The 16289-nt window shown below is 41.2% G+C and overlaps 1 protein-coding gene across 1 annotated transcript; it reads right to left on the bottom strand.

Moving 5' to 3' along the window:
- Positions 1 to 235: 235 nt before the first annotated feature.
- CALM1 (calmodulin 1) lies at positions 236 to 11756 on the bottom strand. The gene is made up of 6 exons (XM_079308131.1): positions 11543 to 11756; positions 8598 to 8628; positions 7509 to 7652; positions 5409 to 5515; positions 3860 to 3995; positions 236 to 3629 (listed from the first exon to the last, which is right to left on the bottom strand). Exons 1-6 carry the CDS (start codon positions 11543 to 11545, stop codon positions 3601 to 3603), a joined length of 450 nt encoding a protein of 149 aa, XP_079164257.1. The 5' UTR covers positions 11546 to 11756; the 3' UTR covers positions 236 to 3600.
- Positions 11757 to 16289: the final 4533 nt, after the last annotated feature.

Below are 16289 nucleotides of genomic sequence, written 5' to 3'. Positions count from 1 at the left end.
CACATGTGCATCTAAGGCATCCGTGAGGTGTAGGGTCCTTTCTTGAAGTTTTTTATGATGTCTGTGCTTCTGAAGCTGTGCAAGTGTGACAAATGGTTGGGAGTTAAGAATTTTCTACATCAGTAACCCTCCCCACCCCTCACTCCAGCCCACCCCAGCAAACAGAACAAATGCCCCATATCTGGAAATGTTTAAATGCCTGAATTATTAACAAAATAAGCATGATAATGAATAATCTATGTTAAGCATTTTCTTACCCTTTATTTTTTCATTATGATCAGAAGAGGAATATGATTAACAGCAGTTTAAACTTCAGCAGTACAATTTCAGTATTAAATATAAAACTACACTGCAAGTTGATGTGTTTTAAAAATGGTTATGTATACTCTAGCCTTAACTTTATGTATCAAATACAAGTAACTCAATTGTTTCTTGCCTTGACAATTAACATATCTAACAGGTTTCAACAAGCCAGACATCCATCTTTTCCATTAAAAAAAATAAGCAAGCACACCAACTCTTATTCATAGCAAGAGGGGGTAAAGACTCAACACTTTCCTGAGTGTTGTGCAAATAATAACAGGTTCAAGAAAGTCAGGTAAATAAATGTAATGATAAAACCTAAAGCTAAGCTGGAGGACCTTTTGATTAACTTCATATTTCATATATTATTTGCATCAGTTGAGAGCAACATGAGTTACAGAACTTCCATGAAAACAAGCCACTTACAAGCAGGTGTTTAAGCTTGATCAGTTTATTAAAAGGATTATATGACACGGTTGCCTGCAATAGCAGGGGACTGGATCTGATGACCCAGGAAGTTCTTTCCAGTCCCATGTTTCTAAGCCATGCACCAAGTGTATCCAGCCCACACTTTCACATTTGGAAAAAGCCAAAGCCACACACACACACTCACAGGAAAAAAAAAATTTAAAAAATTAAAAAAGACCTTGATGACACCATTTCATTTTTCTAGTTATTCACTATGCAGAAGGGAACAGAGCTTAAGTCCTGTACAGAGGATACATTTACTCGAGGTTGATGTGGTACTGAAGTCAGTTAATAATTAGATACCTCCAGGCAGATTCAGTTACAGGGCATACCAACACTGCACACTGCCAGACAATTTCTAATCAAGCCAAGAACCTCTTGCAGGATGAGGTCTCTGCTAGCAAGCACAGAGCACACTGAGTAAGCTAAAAGCAGCTGTTCTTAGGTGAACTACCCTACCAACCATGAGTGAATGACAGATTGATAGTAAGGAGCATTTACCTACTAGACAAGATGTCTGCACACCCAGGCAGAAGTAATTAGTTCAGAGCTGCAACCATTGTTCCTACCTTGACTGTCTCTTGAGTAGTTCTCTTTAAAAGCTGGTCTACAGAATCAGTGCAGCCATCTCAAGCACTACTAAAGTAGCAGATCACAGCTGCTCTGCAAGACTCTACTTTGAAATGTTAGTCAGACATTCCCATCGAGGCCAGTTTGCTAGGACAGCATTCACATCCACAGTAATAAGCCTTTGCAACACAGATACTGAAGCAATTGCCTACATTCAGCCCATCTAACTTTTAGGCACTTGGTTAAGGTATCTGGGTCCCTTGTCACCCAGAATTCCACCCACCCCCCCAGGGAAAAAAAGAAATTAAAATCACTGAAGGCAGGTAGTCTCAATTGCCTTCTGGAGGTGTCTCTAGACCCCCATTGAGCAAACCAAGTTCTTAACACACCATACCTTAGTTAGACAGGATGAATGGAGACTTGCATCTCTTCCTAGAGATAGTATCAATACTCTCCAAAAACCAAATGCAATCAAGCAACTACGGTTTGCAACCCATTACACTTGGAAACAAAAACTTACAGTCAGTAATTATGCTGTAGTCCCTCCCTCCCAAGCATAAAAGCCTTCCACATGGAGGCTCTGCTTCCAAAAAAAAAAAAAAAAAAAGAAAAACGAAAGAGGAGACGCATTCTTCTTTCAGACAAAGAAGAGTGCACACAACTGCTTTGCCACTCATTCATGGGGAAGCCAAAGGATCAGAGAACACTTACTCAGAGAACTGGAATGACTAAGCACTGCTAGTGCATGCAAAGCAGAAGTAACAAGATTGTTTTTAAATTAACCCTAGTCCTCTTCTCCACCCCACAAAATTCATGCAAGTGTTTGAGAAGTCAAGACATAATAGCCCCAGTTTCCAAAAAGGCTTAATTTGGTTTTTTAAATAGATATTGTAAGATGTCCTTTTGTTTTCTTTCTGCGGGTAGATAAATGCATTTTTGGCATGTTTGAGAATCACAGCTATCTATGAAGTCCATGCTGTTTAAATTCTCCAACTAGTTTTTATAACCTGTCAAAAAAACATAAGCAACCTATACATGTTTCCCCAGTATTGACATGCATGCTCAGAGCTCTCCACTGTAGTGAAATGAGGTGTTACTTCTGTGCTGATAGTTGACGAGTCAGCATTACACGACTTTGAGACCAACTAAATTAACATTGTCGTAATATGAAAGGCAAGCACAAGTTCATTTATTTATAGCAAAGGTCTTGGGTTACAGGAGGTCAGTTCTTGCCATCTTGAAAAGATAGGGGATAACTTATTGCATACATGTGCATTATAATTTAGCAGCAAGTCATTCATAGAAACACTTCCTTCCTACTGCTTTTTTGGTTTATTATCTCAATTATATATATATATTTTAACTTTACAAAGCATTTAACACCACCTTTAAGTTAATGGTCTTTTATTGGAAAAAAAAGACTAGCATTTACAACTTGGAATGGACATAAATTGTAATATCTTGAACAGCAATGTTGATAGTTGTGCTGAAGTCCACAGGCTACTCCGCCAGCTCCAAGTCATGGTACAGAAGGTTTTAAAAATATGAGAGTCCAAAGATGCTCCCTTGGTGAAGGTTTCTTTTAAAAATTTTGTGAACGGTAACAGCCTGACACCCGTTTCACTATAGTGCAATGCAGACAATGTTAAACCAGTATTTTAACACAGACATGCCATCCATAGTTAAGATCATCCTATTTTTGGAGCACACTGCTACGTACAGGAGAACCATTCAACCTTTAGGGCATTTTCCTTAAGTTTTGCATCCTTCAACCATTTTGCTGCATACCATCCTGAGGTATAAACCAATTGTAAAGTAAACCAGCTATGACAATTTATACTACAAATTGAACTAGAATCCACTGTTGAACAAGAGAGTGGATCCTTTAGGTTTTTTTTTTCCTTTTAATACACATGTCTGACTGTGCTCAATTGTCAAGCTGCATGCATGAAAAACTGGCCAGCCCAAACAGTGTAATAGTCATTAGCAAATGGAACTTTCGAGTTCACTAAGTGCTTCCTTTTTTTTTTTATTTTCAAGGTAGTACAATTATTTATATTGTAAAACTGATGTTTAACTTTATCTTTTAGGGACAGGACCACCAACCATTACATGCAGTTTGTGGACAGAAGGTAATTTGACATTCAGTTTTGCTATACAGAAACAGAATGAATAAATGAACATTTTTTTTTTTGCAAGAGGTAAGTAAAAGATTCAATTTGATTCTTCTAGAGGAAAAAAGGTGTAAAGGAGGTCTCTTCACTTTGCAGTCATCATCTGTACGAATTCTGAAAAAATAAGAAGTCACTGTGATTTACTGTCTCCAGCATACTTCAACTCAAAAGTGTCTAAAACACAGCTGGCATAAAAAAAGCACCTTTCACTGCATCTAAGGCTTTGTCCACCAAAGTGGACAAGCAAATAAACTAGTGTCTCAAGTATTAAAAATTAATGCCCTATGCAACAGGCTTTCCTCAGTCTGAATAACAGTTTCAAGTCAAGACAAGCATTTTTTTACCTTCATAGTTGACTTGCCCATCCCCATCAATGTCTGCTTCTCTGATCATTTCATCTACTTCTTCATCTGTTAGCTTTTCTCCTAAGTTTGTCATAACGTGGCGTAGCTCTGCTGCACTGATATAGCCGTTACCATCCTACGAGACAAGAGTTGCACAGCAATGAACAACAATCCTGACATCGACTGACTTGGAAACTACACTTAGGTTTCCAGTAAGTGCTTCTGAAACAGCCTTATGGCACTTGGGACAGTTGTACAGACCTGGCACACTGTACAAACTGCAGTATGTATTAGTCCCACCACCTTCTGAGGCATGACACCACATCCTTCCATACAATTGTGCTCTAATAACAACTGCATGTCTGACTTGTAGTTGTGATAAGGTATTCTTAATGTTTTTAAAGAGCTTTCAAAAATAAACACAGAAGCAAAACCAAAAATGTTTTTGTTTAGTCTCTGCTGCCTAAGCAAGGCCAAAAAGAGACCTGCTTCCTCACCAGCAAGAATGAAGACAACTTTCTCTTCTTTGTTAACCAAACTGCAGCTGGCTATGTTAGGCTGCTTGGTTCAGATGATAGTGAATAAATCAAAGAAACCATTTCAATTCTTCTCATAAGGAGTTTAGAGAAGTTTTATGGCAAAATTAAAAAGCAAAGAGACAGCAACACTAAGTCAGTGTCCTCATTTGCAACATCCAAACCTAAAGGTCATTCTCAGTCACTTTTAGAAATTCCACAGACTGGAAGAATACATTATCTTAGAGCAGGATGTGGCCATTACCAGTAGATAGCCTACCTCAGTGGCTTTAAACACTAATCTAATCTGCAGAAATACCCCCACATTTTCAGCAAAGGACTAGAGACTGACATTTTTTTCTATAAAAAGTAGTAAAAGTCTTCTTCCACACATGCACATGTATTAGCTTTACAGTTGCACTGGCCACTACTTTACACAATTCTTTTATAACATCTGTCACGTTCAAACAATCCAAAGAGGGGAACCCCTCTAGAAAACTGATATATGCCTAGGTATTCTTAAATAAGGTCAAGGGAGCTGAGTTCTTCAGTTTTCATGAAAGCAATCTCAATGTTGACATTCTGAAAAGAGAACACACAATACTTCGTGTCCCTCCAAACACCAATGATATCATCTTGACTTCAAAAGCTTGTGCATCCATGCAAATGTTTCCCCATTCTCCCCCAAGTCAAAAGGTAGAGAAAAATCCCTCTCCTTTACCCACACATCACAAAAAAAAAAACCACCTCACATACCCCCCACCCAAGCATTAAGTTCTGCTCATCTCTGTTTCTAAGGAAAGGCTAGAAAGTTTTCCTCACGGAGGAGCCTAAAGTTTAGACCTTGCTGTAAAAAGCAAGCAGAATCAGGCTGCAACAGTCCTGGTTCTGTATTCAGAACAATCTCTGCTATGTTTCCAATTCCTCTGCTTCTGCTAGAGGACTCTTTCTCCTTCCAGATAAGAAGAGAGACAACAGTAAGGAAAACAGACATTATTGTTGCTTTGGAAGAGTAGCTGTACTTTCAGCAATACCTTGTCAAAGACCCGGAATGCCTCACGGATTTCTTCCTCGCTGTCTGTGTCCTTCATTTTTCTGGCCATCATGGTTAAAAATTCAGGGAAGTCAATAGTGCCATTGCCTTAATAAAAAGAAACTTCCAAAAATTAAACTTCCATGCTTTTTTTTCATTAACAAACAAAAAAATCTGGCATTTGATTTAGCCAGGGACAAGACTGCCAGATGCTCTGTTAACTGTCCTTACAGATAAGCTAGTTCTTCTTTCTGAATTGCTGTCATTGCCTTTTTTGCTATTACAACATGGCAGCAGCTAGAACAGCCACTCTGTTTCAGCACAAAATCAACTGCTGCCTTCTTTCAAGGATAAGCCACACCATTTTCCACCTAAGCTACAAGTAAAATGTCAGCCTGATTTTTCAAGATTAACCAATAACCAATCCCACAAAACTAAGCTTTTAATTTCTTTATAATCTCTCAGTTGTGTCTTCCAGGAAGAACACATGAAACTGTCATTACAAACCCAGGTTATCTAATACTTTGGAACATCACACTTCATAAACTGTTCATAAATACTTTTTTTCTTCCTAAAAATCAAAATTACCTTATCAACCAAAGCTGACAGCACAAAAACAACAAATCATTCTAAGGGGCAACATAAGATCCCTAAGGGGATCTATAGATTCCAGTGACACAAGAAAAATTGACCTTATTTGTTATTACTGATAAGTTAAGCTGTATGTGTTCTTACAGGTATTTTACTGCAAAACTGAATATCCCTGGTATCCAGGCCTCATCACTAAGAGTAAGCTTTTCATTCAAAGCAAATATTTAAATTTCAGGCTGCTCAAAGCTAGGAAAAAAGTGGTATAGTAAAGAAACTAGATTTATATAGTCAGGATTTAGCTCTATATGTCAGAAAGGCACATTAAGTACTTCACAAAACAACATTAAACAGTTCATTGTGCAGCTAAGATCTACTCATTGATGTAAAGAAGCATACAAATTCAAGGTGCAACAAATGAAATTTAAGAAAATCCTTGCATCCTAGGGATTCCAGCCTGAAACATACACAGCCATTTACCATGGCCAGCTTTACATACCAGTAAAATATGAACACAGGTCTCATACTCTGTTTTGAAAAAAACCATTCAATGAACATGCAGAAGAATAGGAAAGCATCCTGTTTTAACCCAAATTTAAATAGTTGGGCAGGCATACTTATCTGAAGTCTCCTGTTTAAAATCCACCAGAGAAGCATTTAGTCTGCAGCCTAAAGAAGCTACTATACACAAACTCTACGTATCACTGCAGACACTGAAGCTTTTCAGTTTCTGCAAAGACTTAGCAATTAAGGACAACTTAAACTTTTTTTTTAAAATAAAGCAGTTTAATTAATATGGCCTGACAATCCAATAATTTATACTCTTGCCAATACACTTCCACTCTTCTTTTACAAAAAAGTTCGAGAAAAATCACAATCAACATACAAAGCTAAAGGCCTGACATCCTGAGCAGGGGAAATAATTTTCCTTTTTAAAACTGTTAGCCTATGTGGAGTTCAGAAACACAGTATCTGTTTCAATGTGGACTTTCTGGAGTTCACTTAAAATAATTCTATCAGCTTTGACATGAGAAGGGTTTCCTGCCTTACACCTCCAACAGCCCCTCACAATCTATTAGGGATTTCATACATTAGATAGTCTATGTAGTCTCCTCCTGTTTTGCTAAATTTCCATTGAAAACACTATTCCACTCCTAACACACTTTTTGCCTTAGTCAAAACCATAGACATTGGTAAAGCTATTAAAACCAGCATGGGCTGACAAAACACATACAGAAAAGCTGGATGGAAAGACAGGTTAATGGCAGGTCAGGGCAAGTCAGATAGCAATAGGAAGCCTGTGACCCATAAAATATTAAAGACAAATAGCATAACTTTGTCTCTGCCCATTGCCTGTTTTTAGTTTCATGAATACTGTCAGCATCTTTGACACCTGTTCAGCATTTTGAAACTGCTTTCAGGGCACCATGTCAGAGTCTTCCCTATGCAGCTGAAGCCCAGGTGTGGAGGCCATACATATTAAAGATGATCATAGCACCTTCCCAACACTTACCATCAGCATCTACCTCGTTGATCATATCCTGCAATTCTGCTTCTGTTGGATTTTGACCCAGTGACCTCATGACAGTTCCCAGTTCTTTTGTTGTGATAGTACCATCACCATCTTTGTCAAATAGGGAAAAGGCTTCCTTGAATTCTAGAGGCAGAAACAGTCCCAGTGTTTAGAGACATCACCAGCATGAGAAAACCACAGACTAAAAATGCACTCTACTGACAAAGCCTGGTACAATTCTAAGAAACATTTTTCTTAGCTAACTGTCCCTGTATTGAGAGAATTAACACTCTCAAATACAAATAAAAAATTACTTACAATACCAACACAATTTCCACAGTAAATCCAAACTCATTTCATGTGGCTATTTATCTGCATTAAACTCTGTAATTCATTTCCATGCATCTGCATCTTGCCTGAGGCTCAGTTGCTCCACAAACAGCAGCTGTGTGAAATAAGTGAAAGGAGCCACCGGGTTCCCTTTACAATTAACAGACTTACAAGAACAAAAGCATTGTCATTTACCACTTCTTTTTAAGTCAGGAGACAATAAGAATTAGTGTCAGCCACAAATGGGGAACTGGTCTCCAGAGGTCAAATAATGCTCCTTCTCCTGACCAGTCTGAATTACAGACAGTTTATTAAAAGATTTATTTAAAAGACACTGGCTTGTAACAATGTGCAATAAACCAATCTGAGGTTTATTTGTTGTTTATCTTCACTCTATTAAGAGTACCTAGGTCTGCTTTGACTCTAAGTAGCTCATTCAAGTCTCGCAATTATTTCTATTTGCAAGAGATCTAGGAGAACTTGGCTCAAGTCTAAACATCTAAAAAAAAAAAAAATTCATTATCTGTAGTCCAAGGAGTAAAAAGCCTAAATTAAGAGGCATTGAACCAGTAATCTTCCAGAATATTTGTCTTTTTTTTGTTTGGGAGTTTTTTTTCAGTGAGTGCATTTCAAAAGTGATAGTGCAGATTTTAAATTGTCAAAGATGTTTTTTTCCCCACTATGCTTGAGATAATATATTTTCTTTTAGTCACAAGAGCTAGCAAAAAAAAAAAAAGAAATTATCATCAAAACACTTACCAGCAATCTGTTCTTCAGTCAGCTGATCAGCCTACACGAAGAATAGAATATTTTAGAATGCTGTTTACCTCCAGCTCTGTCAAGCCATGAGGCACTTCCCTTAAATTTCAGAAGCAATTTATCCTTACTTTCACAAAGTCACTTTCAAACCCTGGAACTCTGTCTTCACAAGAACTCTGCACTCACCTACACCATGCAGCTGTTCCCAAAGGCACATAGGCTAACTTGGTTTAAACTGCACATGAAGAACTGAACGCCATCCTGCAACTTGGTGAATCCAGTTTGGTCCAGCAAAGGACACAATTGGTCAGAGAGGCACAAACCCCCTAATGCCACGTGTTAGGGGTTTCACAGCACATGCCATGGCCAGCAGAGCGTGGGGGTACTGCACCCATGTGGGCTGACTGCCACCCACTGCTCCAGCCCTGCCCAGCTCACTGCAGCGCCCGCAGCCCCGGCCAGACCCACAGAATGGGCTCTGCTGGGATATTGCCAATTACACCTCCGTGTCACAGACATTTTTGCCACCTCTGACAAAGAAAATTAAGTTTTCACCCATCATATTATTTTTCCATTCAGCCAAGCAGTTTAAGGTGCCTCACCCTGACATGTAGGTTGTTTTATACATAATTGTAGGTGGCAAGACTTAAAATGCCTGCATATGACCTTCTGTACACCAAGGGGCCACTGCTGCATATAAAGGTATAGAGCTCAGTGAGCAATCAAAAGGGCTTTCTAGAGCTTTACAGTGATAGCCACATCCTTCCAGAAGCCTCTCCCTGTGTATGGATAGAGCATCACAAAAAGCTCCACTGTTTGGACTCAAAGGAGCTAACTAGTTCTTTATGGAGAAAATGCCTTCTCCTGGTAAAGGGGAAAAAAGAAAGAGGATTTTACATGCCTAATAACAGATACTGAAGAATAAGAAGTGCTAACTTGTTTTAAACACATTTTACTGGACCAGTTTTATGAATAGGACAGAGAATTTTGTAGGTCAGAGAAGGCAGGCAAATCCTTCTTGTCCTAAAATATCAAGTATAAAAATCATCTAACTGCAGTAAAGAGCAACAAATACGAGGAGAATTAATCAGCTATACAATGTTAAGCTCTTGCATATGAGGAAAAGATAAGCTTTAAAATCTGCTCTATATGTTAAGGGAAATACACAGATCTTATCTGTAATTAGGTATGGGGTTTGTTTTAAGGTCTGTATGTAATGATTAAACAATTCCCCGAATGCAGCGTGTTGGAGGAGGAAGAAAAGGGTAGAAATGCTAACAGCTAAATACAGTCTTCTTTAACAACTGCGAAAAGCTTGTGTTCAAAAGCCAGCTCGACTTCCTGCACTTTGTGATTTTCCAGAAAATTCGAGGTTTCACTTAAAGATTATCTAAGGAATTTACATAACAGACTCACTGCCCTGCAGAACAGGAAACAGAGCCACACCTTGGCAAAAAAACTCCAGCCCACAGCACCAGCTCATTGCCCCATTAATCAGAGCTCGCCGAACGTTTCTAAAAATCATATTTCAAATGAAATAAAAAAAAAAATAAAAGAACAAAAATCCAAAAAACAAAATCCCAAAGCCTTCGCACACCTGGTGATGCCCGAGGACACAACCCGACCCTACACTGTCAAGGGGTTCACCTTCTCGAGCAACAGGCAAAGCCACTATCCTCTTGCTACAGGACAAAGGTACCCAGCCAGGGCTGGAGCCATCACCCCACCCAGCCAAGTAATCAAATCCTGTCCTGGTGATGTCAGCCTTCTCCTACGGCAAGGGGAGATGGAGAGACAGAGTCGAGGAACACCCAGATTGCCAAAAAGCGATTAGAGGTCAGTCTGCAACTGTTTCTCCGCTCTCCAAGGAAGCGAAAAGCCGCCGGGAAAACGCCAGCCCTCGCTCCTGCTGTCAGCGCTGGCCGGCCGGCAGCACCGGCAGATGATGCGATGCGTTCAGCGGGCATCGCCCGGCCGGGCGGGAGGCTCGCAGCCCGCCGGCGCAACAGGCGCCCTTTCCGGCCAGCAGCCACCCACTGCTGCACTGCGTCCCCGTTTCCCCTCCCTCCCTCTACAGCCGCCGGCCACACCACGTCCTCATCATTCAACCGCGAGGGCGCCCGGGCTCCGCGGCTAGCCTTCCCTCCCCATCGCCTTTCCTCCAGCGGGCGGCTGGGGCAGGAGCTCTTCCCCCGCAGCCCCCGGGGAGAGGGGGAGGCTGCGCCTCTCCCGCCCCGAGCCCCCCATGCAGGAGCTGGGCCGCTTCCAACCGAGCGGCTCGCACAGCGCCCCGGTCCCCGCGGCCGGGGGGTGCGCGGGGGCCGGGAGGAAGAGGAGGAGACATGATGTAATGCAGACAGCGATGGGCTTCGCCGCCGCGGCTGCGTTTTTTGGGGGGGGGACTGGGGAGGACGGGGGGGGCGCAGTAGCTGCAGCGCGGTGCCCTCCCCCGGCCGCCCCCCCGCTCCCTGCGCAGTGCAGCTGGTGCCGGAGCCGAGCGAGATCCTCGCCCGCAAACCCGCGCCCCGCCCCGCAGCGCGCCCTGCCCGGCGCTGGGGCCGCGGCCCCGGGGAGACGCGCCCGGCCCTTTCCGCAGGGGAGGGAGGGCGAGGCGGGGCGGGAGGGCGCGAGGCCGGTCGCCCACACGGCAGGCCCGGGGAAAGGGGAAGGAAGCGGCGGAAGAGGAAGGGCCGCAGCTCCGCGGCGATCCCGCGCAAGGCGGCGGGGGGTAGGGATAGGAAGAGTCCGCAGCCACCAACCCGCTCACCCCCGCGGAGACCCGGGCGGGAAGGGCCCCCACCCCACCCCCGCTCCTCCCCGGGGCCAGCCCGGCTCCACCAACCCGACCATCCCCAGCCCCGCAGCGAGCGCACTGCGCACCAGCCCCCGCGCCAGCCCGGGCACCCCGCGCCGCGCCCGGCCTGTCCAGCGAGCGAGCCCCCTACCATGGCGCGGCGGCGGCGGGCCCGGTGGCGGCTGCACGAACTGCGCGACCACGAGCGGCGGCGGCTGCTGCTGCCTCCTCCCGGCGCGGCTCACAGAGTGCTGGGGCTGTGAGCCTGCGCCGCCCGCTATATACGTGGGGCTGTATCCCTCCGCCGGAGCGGGGCCCTTTTCCCTCCTCCCGGCGCGGTATGTGCGAGGTGACTGCGGCGGGCGGCCCTGCCCCCTCGGCGGCCCGGCCCCTCCCCCGGCGGGCCGCTCCCGCTCCGCAGCCCCCGGCCGAGCGCCCCGGAGGGGCGAGGGCAGCGCGGGCCCGGCACCGGCTCCGGCTCCTCTCTGCCGAGCGCTGGTTTCGGCGCAGCCCGCGGGGAGCTCTGCCGCCGGTCCCCGCCGCTCTCCAGGATAGAACCCCCGGAGCGAGGGCATCTCGGCCAAGTTGGTGCTTTTTAAATTTTCTAGACAGCATCTCCGCCGGCGGGGCGGGCCTGAGCTCCCCCGGGGAGCCCGGATCGGCACCTGGGAGAGGATGATGGCGCGGGGACGGGGGAAACTTTTAATAAAGGACTCTTTTTACGGTGAGAAGGCATGACAGCGACTGTAAAACTAAAATATTGAAGCGAGCACAGCTGCCTTTTTATTAATCATAGGGCGTTTGTCAAGCACCAAAATCCAGGCGGCGATGAGATTCAATCCAGAATCGGATGTCTACAACTGAGGTGTCACTTCAGCCCCTTCAGAAGCCTGCAATTGAGAGGCAGCAAAACCGTGTCCTGATGTCACAGTGTTACATTCTTCATTTCTTCCCTGTCAGCTCTGAGGATACACTGGTAATAACCCCTAAAAATATTGTAGTATTCACACTGTGCCTCCTTTAACAGGCACGGAAGCACAAACACATGGACCCACTTTGGAATATAGGATTTTGGTTCCATTCATGACAGGTTCCCTTAGATTTTGAGATTTGTTGTAGTTCGAGATATTTTTAGTTGAAGGTTTTACTTTGGGCCTCTCTGTGGTTCGGGAGGCTTGCAGTATTTCCAGTGAGGTCATAATTCTGATAAATCTGCTTGCAATATAGCACTAAATCTTTTGAAATTTGTCTGTTCTGGTTTTGAAAAATCACATGTACTTTCAGTGTTTGAAATAAAGACAAAATCAGTTTGGTTCTGTTTGTTTAACAGTTTCAATAGCTCTGCCACTGAAGTTACAATTTATTTGCTTGCCTTTCTGGAACATAGTGATAGATTGGCAAGCACAGCAGTTACCTGCTTGCAGTGTGAGACTTTGGTTCCCAAACCATTCTGACATTTGTATAGCAACTACTGTATGAAATGGTGTCAGAAAACCAATGTGCAGCTGGCTAGTCTGCAAATGATAGGTTTATAGACAGCTTCCATTTTAGATGTGGAATGCCCAGCCTCCTATTTTTAATATGCCTTTTTTTTTTTTTTTTAACTACTAAATAGTGATGCTGATTACATTTTTTTTTTTCTTTCCCTGTGGTAGAAGATGGAAATAATTGATCTTTCATTTTCAAACCAGACCAGCAATTTTAGGCTCTTACTTTCCTAGCCCCATTTCTTTCTGGAAAGCATGGCACAATGTTTGATTGGTGTAAGCTACAAGAGTGTTTACTTGAATAAGTGAAACTTAGAACTCTCTGAGACTCACAGGGATATGTGAAGAACAATGTTCATGTACAAATTGTTCAGCTTATTGTGTTTGTCTTAGGTGAAGATTGCATTGTTAAAACACTACATAAATATTGGGCTAGTAAATTTGTAAAATTATCTTGCAAAGAAAAGGTATTTTCAGAAGAATGATCTTACCAACATTTAAATGTGACAGTTTAGAATGTGAGTGCTTTATTTCAATCTCCTTAAAGTTAATTTTAAGCACATGTAATATGTTCTTCCATTGATCCAAACCTTCACTTGTTAAAAAGTGAAGGGATTAGATTCATCTGTTGAGGAGACTATAAGACAAGTAATTAAAATTTATGTAGATTCTCTTACAAACTACCAGCATTCCAGCGTTTGGACATACGTGATGAAACTTGGAAATGTGATGTAGAAAGCCACTTAGTAACATTCAATGAATATTGCCAAAGATTATCAGGGCCTTTGAGTAGGAGGAGAAGGATTGCTGTGCATTTTTTCCTATATCTTTTTTTTTTTTTAACCTTTTGTATCTTCTTTTCCTAACTCTTGATGGTTCATATTAATAATTCATTTATATTTAAAATGAAATTTGGAAATCAAGTTACTTTTACAGTAGTTTGGAATATAGTTATCTTGCTTTATTAAAAAAAAAAAAAAAACAGGATGATCAAGTAAGGTGCTACAGTTGAGTTCTGCAGTAGTTTCTATTTAAATTGCATCATTCTGTATTTGAAAATATTTCACAGTTCATTTTCCAAAATACCATTCTGATTAAGGGGATTTTTTTCCTAATTTGACATATGGCAAGGAGAAATGTAAACAAAACAGAATACTAATCTTTTGCTGCTTATTTATGCAAATAAAAATCATCTAAATTGGCAGCTACTTGCACCTTGTAAATTTGCTTTCACTCAATCGTACAGCTAGACCTTGATCAGTATTCTTTGTTCTCTTAAAACTTACATTCAGTTGTGGCCAGGCAAGAAATGCTGCTGTCATTCCAATGATATACAATGTCAAATGATTTGCCAGGATCTTCTACAGACTCATTCAAAATCTCCTGAATCTCAATGGGAGCTGGACTGGGCCATGGATTTACTCAGAGTTTGTGCCTGACACCAGAGAACTTGGCCATCCCATTGCCATAGTGCTTTTCTATGAACAGAAGGCTATGCAATAGCTCTTAAGATGAATTTTGACTGGATAAATGTTATAAATTACTTTAATCACTAAGTATGGTCTTGTTGACTTGTGTTTGAACTGTAACGGTAAGAAAATATTATTTCATAAATTTATTTGTTAAATAAATAAAATGGTTGCAATGAAGACTTGCAACCATTCTACCTCATATTATATTCCTAAATTTTGCCTTGCTGGGATGGTAAGATTACAGTCTTACAGCTGGTCTTTGTTTCTGCAGAGACTTAACATGTCCATTCCTTGGGAGCAGCCTAAGATATAAGGAGAAATTCTGTTGAGAACCTGACAAAATAATAAAACTTACTAGGTACATACAAGGTGTGCTTTTCAGCTTTGGCTGTTTGTCAACATGAGCACTGAAGAATATGGCCTCACATGTACTAACTATTTTCTTATGTTATATATATATATGTAAGTTTTAAAAACCCCGAGAAATAAATTAAAACATTCCACAGACATCTGTCCTGAGAGAATGGATGTGAGAACAGATGGACAGAAGTTTGTCATATCATTTAATGCACAGCTGGGAGGCTGATACAATGGCAATAAGCATAAATAACCAGTTTAAATACCCAGTTAGAAATACAAGAAGCCAAACTCAAGTATATTTTTGTATGCAACATCTGTTCAACTGGAAAAAATTATGATTAATTAATAATGATTAGTTTTCATGCATGGTATATTGCCAGTTAAATGTGTGAGCTACCTAAACTAAATTTGTTGTACTGTTTTTCAAGTCAACTGGACTTCTGTTGGTATATCAATTTTTTACACTGTTTACAAATTCCTCTTCATATAGGTAATGTTTTTTGGGGAGACTCTTTTCCACAAAAATTAATGATTATAAATGCCATTGGCAGCTGTGAAGACCTAAGCAAGTATCTTTATAGACTATATAAGCATCACTAAGATTGCAAGTAAGTGGGTGGAACTCCAATGAAATAAAAAGCTAGAAGAGAATTTATTTTTACAAGAGATGAAAATAAAAGTTGCTTTCACATTAATATTTAAAGTTCTGGATCTTGGAGCATTTTTAAATGGGTACATACATATTCCTGTAGGTAACTGTTTCTTTTCTGAGAGAGATTTTGAAAAACCCCAAATTTCTCAATCTTTTATATTCTTGTGATTTTATTTACATTTGCCTCATTCCCACTGATGTGCATCAATAATCACATACAATTATGGGTTTTCACTGAAGACTTAGTTTTTGAAGGCCATCTATGTAATTGATTAATTGGTATTGTTACCTATGTTGAGTGCCTATTGTCTTGTAAAGTTTTACATGTTTCTATGAAACTAATTTAACCATTAGTTAGAATTAAATCATTTACACATTGCAATTAAATCAGTGAGTCCTTTTTCATGTATATATGTAAAATGGCATCCTTGAGACCAAGTAATTTGAAAAGTTTCATATTTTAAACGTTGCATAATTTGAGTTGGGAACCTTCAAGATCCTGTCTTTAAAAGACTTGGAAACATGGGAATTATAGACCTGCATCCACATATAGTTCTTGCAAATTCATGTAGTATCTTGCAGATTAAACATCATAAACCAATTCTTTTAAACCAATGGTTTTTTCCTTACTTTTTTTTTTTTAACACTTGCAATGTAAAATATATGAAAAAACACCAAAACTTTTCCACACAGTCTTAAAATCCCCAACCTTTCTTCATAATCCTATGAAGAGCTCTCTAGAGACACTGGAATATGTGAAAACAGGATTTTCCTTCTCAGTTTTTGCAGTTGCCAGTTTCATAAAAAGGTAAACATTGGATGATTCATGATATAAACAATTTACTTGCTCCATTTTTCTGTGTTTTGTTATCGTTAGTGTTTTTACAGATAAAAGCCAAATTGTATCCATGATTTTTCAAGAATTGA

This window comes from Erithacus rubecula (assembly GCF_903797595.1).
Source record: "Erithacus rubecula genome assembly, chromosome: 6".
NCBI lineage: Eukaryota > Metazoa > Chordata > Aves > Passeriformes > Muscicapidae > Erithacus > Erithacus rubecula.
Note: the sequence above shows the minus strand (reverse complement) of the source record. Positions and strands in the feature narration are given on the sequence as shown.

Excerpts from the sequence above, each read along its gene's own strand:
- CALM1 (XM_079308131.1), bottom strand. Across the intron at positions 7,653-8,597 it reads GACTGAAGAACAGATTGCTG|AATTCAAGGAAGCCTTTTCC; the intron begins GTAAGTGTTTTG and ends TTCTGCCTCTAG. Across the intron at positions 5,516-7,508 it reads CAACGAGGTAGATGCTGATG|GCAATGGCACTATTGACTTC; the intron begins GTAAGTGTTGGG and ends CTTTTTATTAAG.